The sequence below is a fragment of the Azolla caroliniana genome, unplaced genomic scaffold (genome assembly GCF_043228905.1).
Source record: "Azolla caroliniana isolate FFs.n. ecotype wild unplaced genomic scaffold, voAzoCaro1.0.p SCAF_1, whole genome shotgun sequence".
In the NCBI taxonomy this organism is placed as follows: Eukaryota; Viridiplantae; Streptophyta; class Polypodiopsida; order Salviniales; family Salviniaceae; genus Azolla; species Azolla caroliniana.
The window spans coordinates 5,486,791-5,497,677 of NW_028230436.1; the positions used below are offsets into that span (position 1 = coordinate 5,486,791).

General features: G+C 46.1%; 1 protein-coding gene across 1 annotated transcript; it reads right to left on the reverse strand.

The window, feature by feature from the left end:
* Nucleotides 1-436: 436 nt before the first annotated feature.
* On the reverse strand, nucleotides 437-1,905 carry LOC147868586 (malate dehydrogenase, chloroplastic-like). The gene has a single exon (XM_087321109.1). It carries the CDS (start codon nucleotides 1,743-1,745, stop codon nucleotides 543-545), a length of 1,203 nt encoding a protein of 400 aa, XP_087177235.1. The 5' UTR covers nucleotides 1,746-1,905; the 3' UTR covers nucleotides 437-542.
* Between the last annotated feature and the right edge of the window lie 8,982 nt (nucleotides 1,906-10,887).

A 10,887-nucleotide genomic window follows, 5' to 3' on the forward strand; every position in this document is an offset into this window, starting at 1 on the left:
CTAACCAGACAAATATTTTCTCTTCGAATGAAGTAGAAACAAAATATGGCTGAGGAAACATCCTAAGTTTCTTCATACTGGTGAAAAGGAAATTTTACAGTTTCAATTTTGCTCCCTCAGAGGCATGCTTGCTGAGATCAACACTCATCATCTCTCTTCAATTGGTTTAATCCGTGGATTATATTTAACCAATCGCATTTATTAATCCTAATCACAGCTTAATTCACTTAATTCAATCAATATTCAAGTCAGCAAAATTTGCTATCATTTTTTTATCAACAGATAAAAGAAAAATTCCCCCAGCTCGATCTAATTTTGACCTAATCAAGATGGAGGACAAGATTGTACCTTTTGCCTCATCACAAAACAACCAGTTGGCAAAATCCCTCAAGAGACAAGAACAATATGTTTTATGGATGGCAAGAGAACTTTCACATAGAAAACCAAATTCTGTTGAAAATAAATGCAATGGATGTTTCATATTCAGACCACAGACAGCATGATTACACACACTCACTCTAAAATTGCCTCACTTTCTATATTTACTTGTTGGCAAACGCAATGCCCTTCTCGATGCTTGCTTTAAGCTCGGGCTTGAGCTTCTCCAAACCATTTCTTTCGAATTCTGTCAAATTCTCAATGTCGGATGGGAGGAAAGCCTCGACGCCCTTCTTTCCAAGTTTAACCCGCGAAGCAAAGAATGGCAGGTCTGTGAGCTCAGATTGTACGAATGTACACTCAAAGACGTCAGGATCACCATCAAGGGCGCGGAGTGATGATTCTACGAACCTTGCAGCAGCATAAGCCATGGAGAGAGTTGCTGACCCAGCCCCTGCCTTCGCCTCAACAACTTCAGTGCCACCGTTCTGAATTCGTTCTGTGAGGCTCTCCACCTCTTCAATAGTAAACTCACAGCTTGGTTTGGCCTTCGAGAGGAGAGGGAGTATGGTGATCCCTGCATGCCCCCCGACCACGGGCACATCAACCTCGATCAATCTCAACCCTTTCTTCTGGGCAACAAATGTGTTGGCCCGGACCACATCTAGGGTAGTTACGCCAAAGAGCTTTTTGGGGTCATAGACCCCTTTCCTCTTGAGCACTTCTGCGGCGATGGGGACAGTGGAGTTCACAGGGTTACTAATGATGTGGATCCATGCCTGGGGGCAATTCTCAGCAACAGATTCAATTAGGGTCTTCACGATGCCTGCATTGATGTTGAAGAGGTCATCTCGGGTCATGCCAGGTTTCCTTGGAACACCTGCAGGGATAACGACGAGGTCAACGCCTTTGAGGGCATCTGCAAGCTCCTCGGGCCCAGTGTGAGCGGAGACTTGGGCAGGAGTGTTGCAATGGCTGAGGTCTGCAACCACGCCTTTCACGTTGGCTATGTCATAGAGGTGGAGGTGCGAGACAAGCGGCGACATCTTCACAAGGAGGGACAAGGGTTGGCCAATGCCACCTGCAGCCCCGAGAACCGCCACATTGAAGGCAGCGGCGCGAACTCCCCTTTGCTTGGCCGTTAGGCGATGGGAACGGGTCACCGAGCCTGAAAGCGTCCGTGATAGGAGAGATGCATGGCCGAAGAACGAAGGAGAAGACCTGCCTGGGGAATGAGGGAGAGGTTTGAGCCCTGTGAATCGAGGAAGCGAGAGAGATGAAGAAGATGGTGATGATGATGACGATGATGACGAAGAGAACGAACACATGGTGGATAGATTTGCTGCTGTATACATCTGGGAAGCCATGGCTCTACTCTCTCTGCTTCTGTCCCTCTGTCTGTATGTCTGTGTGTGTGTGTGTGTGTGTGTGTGTGTGTGTGTGTGTGTGTGTGTGTGTGTGTGTGTGTGTGTGTCTCTCTCTCTCTCTCTCTCTCTCTGAGGTTTGTTGGCTATGGCGATCTGTCAAGGTTTAGCAGGGGAGAAGAAAGAAAGAAAGAAAGAAAGAAGAAATGAACACAAACTGTCTCAGCCGTTCGATTGTTGGAATGAATCGTAGCCCTCCGAGCATGCAAGGGCAACTTTTCAATTTATAAAGACACACACCCACATTGTTATGTAATAAAGCAAACTGTTTGTTCTTTCTGCTGCTATACTGGAGAGATTCGTTGATTTGCTTATGCTTCATGTTATCTTGTTTCCGGAATCAAACCTAGAAGACCATAATTGAGTTTTTTTCTACAATACTATTGGGAGTTCCAACACTTAGTTCGTATCAATAACATTGGCAATAAAACAAATGCCCAAAATGTCAATGCATGCTTAAAACTACAAAGAAATCTAGCATTCAAAACATCACGCTAGCATATAATGAAGTATTGAATAATTTCATGCATTCTACCAATAATGTTCAAATTCTGCAATTCTAGTCCGGTGTCAAAAATTGCCAAAAATATAAGCATTTGAGTTCCAATCATTTAACATATTTGATCAAGGGCACTGACAAGTTTGATATTTATAACAAATTGACCATTGGCCATCTTTTATAACATTCCCTCTTTTTTTGTTGTTTTCATGCATGGGTATTTTTTGGGTGTGCATTGATTGATGAGAACTTTGTGTAGCGAAGTTCTTTGTCATTAGGGTTATATAATATTTAGGGAAGTTCATAACTGATAATCCGCATAATATTGATCATCCTATTCTCACCAACTTGTGTTCGCAATGGTTCAAAGAGGATATTATGTGTGGGTGTGGCAAATGAAAGCAACAAACTAGCCAAAAATGACAGGTCATGATAGATCATACACGTGGATGTACATTGTAGAGAATGACATTGAGGCATTTCAAGACAAATTACCAAATTAAAACAATGATGAATTTGTAAGTATGTTGTATATTTTTTGCGATACTTGACAAGAGATAAACAAATATGATTACATTTGCCATGTATGGAAAGAGCCATTATATAGTAGAGCTCATGTGTCAAAGCTTAGAATACTATTGGACTTATCAAGTACGTTTTTTACATTTTCCTTTCTAAATACCATCATGACATTAAGAAAAATTGTGTTATGTGTGGTAAAAGTTGTTAGTGCTAAGACTTCCAAGCAATATACCATGTAAAGTGCTACATAATTTTCTTCTCATTTCTCATATGAGGCACGTGTGAGAGTTGTTTCAAACTAAACCGTCACAATCAATTATGCCAACATGGTGCAAGGTTGATGTTTGGTTCAATGAATTCATTGCTTTTAACCCAATCTCGAACTATATGCCTCATAACGATAGGTGAAACAAATCCAACAAGGACAACAATCCTCGTTGCTTGGTACTGGCGGCCAATTATCTTTTCAAGCCTATTTTGTGATTGTTTCCATATTTCCATCAAATTATCTCGTATCAAGATATGACAAAGTCGTGATGTTCACGAGACTGTCTTCTTGGCAGTTGTTAGCTATGGATACAAATCCTATTGAAGAAGTGTATATTCTGGTCAAAGTCAGTGTTACGTTCCCTCAAGCGCAATGGTGTGAGTTACACCCAAAATGAGCTTTTGTGAGTATTTCTATTATTTCCAAAATAATTGTTAGGGACCAAATTTGTCATAACATAGTCATAGTCATAACATTTCTTATGTCTTTCTTTCGTAGATGATACAAACCAAAATTGTCTCAACTCCAATTTCTAAACAAAGGACATTGAACGTGTAGACAATGACGATATTGCCGACAACTCTTAAAATAGCAAGGACATGTTACCTTTACTCGTAGAGAACAAGATTGATTATTAAAATGTCATTGCATCTTTAACCTTTTATAATTACTTTTAATTTCATGTAGAACAATTATGGTCAATATGCAGTTCATTCTTTTACTATTGTTCAATCTTCCTCATGATATGATTTTTATGGTAAAAAACATAACATAAGAATATTGAAACCTAGGAAAGTCGCCGGTCGGACGGGTTTCAACATTTTTAGTTTTTATGGTCAATAGTGACATCAACACTTCAAAGACCATTGACATATTCAAATGGGTCTTAACCTTCGGTTGTTGACAAATTAATAGCATACAAAAAATTTGTTACCAATTCTAGTATCGAATAGTGTTGGAATTTTAGGCACCACTAAGATTCTGATAAGCGGCGGAAACTTCTCTATTGTAAAACCATTTTCAAGTGCCAAAAGTTTTCAACAGTGTTCAATTTAAGGATTAGGGTTGGGACTTATGCCATTTAAGAGAAAATGCCAAATTTTTGTAGTAGGAAGAAGTGCATACAAACAAAGGTCATGTCCAACACTTGTAATAAAGGGGCAAATTTTGGTTTTGCAAGGTTTCTAACCATAAACCCAAAAGTGGTGGTAACATCTCAATCCATGGTTCAGATCCAAGCTACCCCTGAGAATCGATTTGATGCCACGAGTTTGCACCTCTTGAGCGAGGGATGTAGTGACACTTTGTGCATATCAATGTTGGGTTAACAATTGGCAATGGTGGTGGACATTTTTCGTATGCATACGAGAGAGCAAACAACTTTGTGGTGTTGATGAGAAGCATGAGAGCTAAACAAAAGGATCGAAGCTAGGTTGTGGTTCGCATAAACCAAAACTAGGGTCCCACTCACCAGAAGGGAAAGAATGGGAAGCTTGAGAACTAAACGAAACAATCGAAGCCTGGTTGTGGGTCCCATCTACCAGGGCTTCTTCTAGGGTACTCTACCCACACATTAGAAGGGATAGAATCGGAAGATCGAGAGCTAAACGCTAGGTGTAAAAGATTATGTGTGGAAGCAATAGAAAACCAAACACACCAAAAATACGCAGGTTTAATGGAGAGCTTGAGTATGCACGGTACGCGGGAGAGATAGAGAGAGAACACACAAAACACTCAATTCAAAAAATACTAACTCTCTGTACATACACTGTTGTTGTGTGGTTTTCCACACACGATATGAATACTTGTAAAACATTTATTTAAGATTAGCTTAATGTATTCATATAGATAGATGTCTTCAAGAGTTTCATAACGTATTTTACTATGCATGAAACGGATAAACAAATATCAAGTTATGTGAGTGTGAATTTTGAAGAAAAAGAAAAGACAAGACAAAATTGTGGGATATCCCACATAGATAGGACAACATTGGAACCCAAAATATATAACGGAAACCAAAACATATTCATTCTATTAATGTGTGGAGCATAAAATGTTCAAGGTGACTTGGGCTACACTATGTGGTGTGCACACTTCCAGCGTTCACGTGTGTGCATGGCCTTGTGGATGTTTTTGGACGTACGCACGCATGGACGTCTTCGGATGTACATGCATGTGCAAGTTTCGGACGGACGTGTATGTGCGGACGAGCGCGTAGATGCGTGTGTGCACGCGCGCATGCGTGGATGCGTACACTAGGGTGCGATTGAGACTTTTGCGCGCGGATGCGTACACGGTGCAGGTAGGACGCGTGGATGCGTACACTAGGGTGCGGTTGAGACTTTTGCGCGCTAACGCGTCTACGGTTTGGTTGCGACACACGTACGGATTGCGCACGGGCTAAACGTGTGTGTGCAAGTTTCGGGCGTACGCATGGATGTTTCAGACGAACGTGTATGTGCGGATGAGCGCGTAGACGCGTGTGTGTGCACGCGCGCATGTGTGGATGTGTACACTAGGGTGCAGTTGAGACTTTTGCGTGCGGACGCGTCTACGGTTTGGTTGCGACGCACGTACGGATTGCGCACGGACTAAACTTTATGGATGATTGTCTCATTTGGCCGAATTATACGGACAATCGCACGCAACCAAAAGCCAAGGCCATGCAACTAAAAGTAAAAGGCATGCATCTAAAAATGGAAGCATGCAACTAAAAATAGAGGCCATCCAACTAAAAGTGGGCATGCAAAGTAACATTGGGGAGGAGGAGCAACGAGGAGCTCGATATATGTCCCATTTTTTCCCTCCTAGTTTTGTTTTCTTCCTTCTTTTTCCCTCTCGGATTCGAGAAACAAATTATCTCACATATTGATATCAAACTCCTAGCTTTGTTTACTTGATCAAGTTGTCAAAAATTATCTCTCGTATTCATATCGGACCACTCCTTGCATGGTTGTTGGCTCCTTTCTTTGAAAAATTAATCTCTCATTTCCATACCATACCCATTGTAACACGATTTTGAAATGATAAAGAATCGATTTTCTTTTGCAATAAACTAATGATTTGTCTCTCCCACTCGTCTTATGCTTAAAACTTGCTTGTGTTGTACATGTTGCTCTAAATCCTTCTAGTCTAGAACCCCTGCGGTTCCGTCTCACGATCCGCACATAGTGATGGATTTTCACGACACCGTGCTCAGTGAACACCTTTTATACAAGCCCTGACAATCGGGCTGACACAAGTACTGACAGTACTTGACTGCTCATAAATGAGCCTCGACACTTACTCCCAAAACTATTCCTTACGAGGAATATCTCTTCTAACGGCCTTTCGGTTTACGCATCGATACGACCTCTCGTTAAGCACCGGTTTGCGTATCCGTTTTATGCACCGGTCCGGCCTAACTGATCGGTCCCAACCTATTTGGTCCTCGTCCTGCTCAGCCGATCCGACCGATGTTGAGCTTGTTTCTCAACACTCCCCCTCAAGCTCAACTTGAGGCTCTTCGGGATCTTCTGGATCACCGCTCCGGTTCCTCCTGGCTCCACGCCTCGCTCGCGCTCCTCGGCCTATTCGACTCCGCGCGCTTCAACCCTTCTGGTTGGCTTTTCTGCTCCCACGGCCCTTCACAGCTCCCTTGTTGTCGCGGTGTTGGCGCTTCTCCTGCTACCTTCTTTTCCGCTTGGCCCTCGGTTGATTCAGTGTATCCGAATCAAACATTCGAACCGACTCGGCTACCTCCGATCGGTTTTCGCTCTCGTCCGAGTTGGCTGTCTCCAACTCGTCTTCGGTCTTCTTGCCCTTGACGACGTCATCTCCGCCATGCTTGATTGGCTTCGGCTCTTTCTTTCGACTGCTCCCCTTATGTCCCCTTTTGGACTCTTCCGCGGATCCGCTCTCGGCTTCTTCAGCCGATCCGAAGTCGAATTCGTCATCTGACTCGGTGTCGCGGTCTTCGTCTTCCGGAACTTCTCTCCCTCTTCCGTGGTCATTTGGGATGTCTCTCCCCCTCAAGTTTGGCACGTCGAGGTGACGCAACCCAAGCGTACCCGAGAATTGCCGCAACTTGTCCAAACCAAGAGGCTTGGTGAAGATGTCGGCAGTTTGCCGATCCGTCGGAACATACTAAAGTTCGACTTCACCGGAAAGGATATGCTCACGGACAAAATGGTAGTGCACCTCAATGTGCTTGGTCCGTGCGTGGAAAACGGGGTTCTTTGCGAGCTGGATGTTGTTGAGGTTGTCGCAGTAGATCGTCGTCGGATCGGACACCTCCTCTTGCAGGTCCTTAAGTAGCCGCTTCAACCATATGGCTTCGCATGTCGCGACAACCGCTCCTCGATACTCAACTTCAGTGCTCGACAGTGCAACTGTCGGCTGCTTCTTACTGCTCCACGCTATCGCAACACTCCCAAGAGAGAACGCGTATCCGGACGTGGATCGGCGATCGGTGGCGTTGCCATCCCAATCAACATTGGTGTAGCCGACCAACTGTGAGGCGGTACTGGTCCGATATAGCAATTCCCGGTCCTTAGTGCCGCTTACGTACTGCAGTACGTGTTGCGCACACTGAAGGTGCTCCTTGGTAGGTCGCGCCATGAACTGACTGATCATCCCGACTGGATAACTGAGATCAGGTCAGGTGATTGTTAAGTAGATAAGGCTTCCGACAATTTGTCGGAACCTCGTCGGGTCGCATACCTTTCCAGAATTGGGGTGAAGCTTGACGGTTCTATCCAGAGGAGTGGAGATGGACTTACAGTCGGTCATCCCGAATTTGAAGAGCATACTCAGCACATAATGGCGTTGGCTTATCAATATGCCTTCGGGGGTACGGATCACTTCGATCCCGAGGAAGTAATGAAGATCCGCCAGATCCTTCATGTCAAACAATGCCGCAAGCTGGAGCTTCACGCGGTCGATTTCACCTAGGTCGGCGCCGGTGATGACCAAGTCATCAACATATAGTAAAATACTGACCGGACCGAGTCGACCTTTCCGGATGAACAGGGAAGCGTCCGATTTTGACGTTGCAAAGCCCATCCAACGCAGTTGCTGCGTGATCTTCGTGTTCCAGGCACGCGGGGCTTGCTTCAGTCCGTAAAGGGACTTCTTCAATCGGCACATTGCCGACGTGTTCGTTCCATGTACACATGTTCCTCAAGCTCACCTTGTAGGAATGCATTCTTTACATCCATTTGATGTAAGTGCCACCCCTTTGCCGCAGCTACCGCGAACAAAACACGGACGGTCATCATCTTCGCGACCGGCGCAAACGTCTCATCGTAGTCAATGTCGTGTTTTTGCGCGTAGCCTTTTGCCACTAACTGGGCCTTGTATCGGTTAACCGAGCCGTCGGTGTTGTACTTGACCTTGTACACCCACCTACATCTGATTGGCTTCACACCCTTCGGTGCGTCAACCAGGTCCCAGGTCTCGTTTTCCGCCAATGCGTGCATCTCTTCCTCCATCGTGGCACGCCAATTCGCGTCCTTAGCCGCTTTTGCGTAGCTCTCTGGCTCACGTACTTCCACTACAGGGGTCATGTACGCATATTGATACGCCATGTACTCTTTGTATCCGAACTGCACAACTGGGTTCTTCTGGCGGGTAGATCGACGTAATCGGTCATTAGCCGATGTCGAGGTCTTCTCGGCTGACGTGGACTTCGCTCTTGAAGACCCGTCACCGCTTCCCTCAGAGTCAGACTTGCGTCAGTCAGACTCGTTCCTATCCGTGCCGGAATCAGACACCTTCTTCTTCCCTTTCTCTTTGCGTGTAAGCCGTCTCCTCGGCTTCCTGCACGGGGAATGCATGGCCGAGTCTCCACTACTCGTTGGCTCTTCATCGAACTGGTCGAACCGACTCAGTTGGCCATTCGGTCCACTTAACCGAAACGAAATCGGACTCTCTTCGCGGGTCCCGATTTCAGGCTCATCCGGAGGTATCTCAGTCTCGCTAACCTCATCATTAGAACTCGGATTGTAGGTGAGGTTCGGAGTCGGAGGCAAGTACCAGGCAAGTACCTCACGCGTGCTTGTTTGGTGCACGGGTTATAACACTTATAACCCTTATGCTCGTCCGAGTAACCGACCAAGATACATTTCTCGGCCTTTGCGTCTAGCTTTCTCCGTTTCTCCTTCGGCACATGCACATACACAATGCTACCGAGAACTCGTAAGTGTCGCAAGTTCGGCTTTGTTCTGAAATACAACTCATACGCCGACACTTTTTCTTCGATCTGGTTCTGGATGTATACTACAGTCCTTACCGCCTCGGCCCAGTAGAACTTGGGCAAGCTCTTCTCCTCTAGCATTGCCAGGGCCGCTTCCACAACCGACCGATTTTTCCTCTCGGCCATGCCGTTTTGCTCCGGCGTGTATCTACAACTGAATTCGCGCCGAATTCCCATTTGTTGTAGATAACCGTTGAATTGATCAGAAAAGTATTCTTTTCCGCCATCTGACCGCAGGCACTTGATCTTTCTTCCTGTTTCCGTTTTCACGAACCCTTTGGGGTCCCGGAAACAGTCGAAGACTTCGCTCTTCCTCTCAATGAATTAGATCCACATGCGCCGCGTGTAGTCGTTGATGAAGGAGGCGAAATATCGGCTCCCGCCAAGACTAACGTTTTGTGCCGGCCCCCACACATCGGAGTGTATCAAGTCGAGCTTGTTTCGGCTCCGGTTACGCTCGTTGGGGAAGGGAAGTCGGTGTTGCTTCCCAAGTTGGCAGGCTTCACAAATTTGTGCCTTCCGACCACTAAAATTGGGCAATCCGAACACCACCTGTTTCGATTGCAGGTCCTGAAGCCGCTATTAGTTGACGTGGCCTATCTGCTTGTGCCATAAGTCGATGTCTGACTCAACTTTTTGTCCCTTCGCGAACATTGTGGTGTCACCGTCAGTAGAGTCGAGGATGAACATCCTCCCATCTCTCTGCCCTTGCGCAATAACACGGCCTTCTTCCTCAATGAAGCACCCGAGGTGTGTAAACCAGACCTCTATCCCTTGGTCGACGATTTGTCCGACCGACACCAAGTTCTTCGTGATTGTCGGAACGTGTAGCATGTTCATGAGTTTCCCTTTCTGCTTGACATGGCTCAGGGGAACTTCTCCGACATTCGATGCGGAGTGTCGTCTCCGGTTGCGACTACTCCCGGTTGCATCGGTTTTTCTAGGTACGAGAACCACTCCTTATGGCTCGTCATGTGATTTGATGCGCCAGAGTCGACGTACCACACCTCCTCCGACTTCGGGGTGATCTTCTTCATCGAGTTTGCTTTGTGTCTCGTCACGAAAACTAACCCTTTTCCGGCTTCTCCAGATTCTTCGGCGTAGTGCGATCGTTGTCGATTTCCTTTGTCGGTCTGTCCGGAACTTGTTCCGGACCCGGTTCTCTCCGAATCGACGCGCTTTTTCCAGCACTCACTCTCCCTGTGGCCTTTCTTGCCACAGTACTAGCATTCCGCGGCGGATTTCCTTTGCCGGTTTTCGTCGCCTCGACTCCCCCTGTTTTCGGAGGGTCCGGAATTGCTGTCGGCATCACTTCGGTGCCTTCTTCCTTGATCCCGTCAGCCGCCTCCATTGTGTACCGACTCGCCTCGTCCGCCACGACCACGTGGCCTATCTCCCTCCGTGTACAACATCTTGCTATCGGTATGCGTGCTTGTCGACACACCCGTATGGTTCTCCTCTATAAGGAGCATCGATTGTAAATCGAAAAACGACGACGTATTCTCCCGTGTACACACAACAGTTCAGAACGCTCCGAACTTTGACAACAAACCCCCGAGAC

Excerpts from the sequence above, each read along its gene's own strand:
- LOC147868586 (XM_087321109.1), bottom strand. The coding sequence starts at position 1,745 with ATGGCTTCCCAGATGTATACAGCAGCAAATCTATCCACCATGTGTTCG.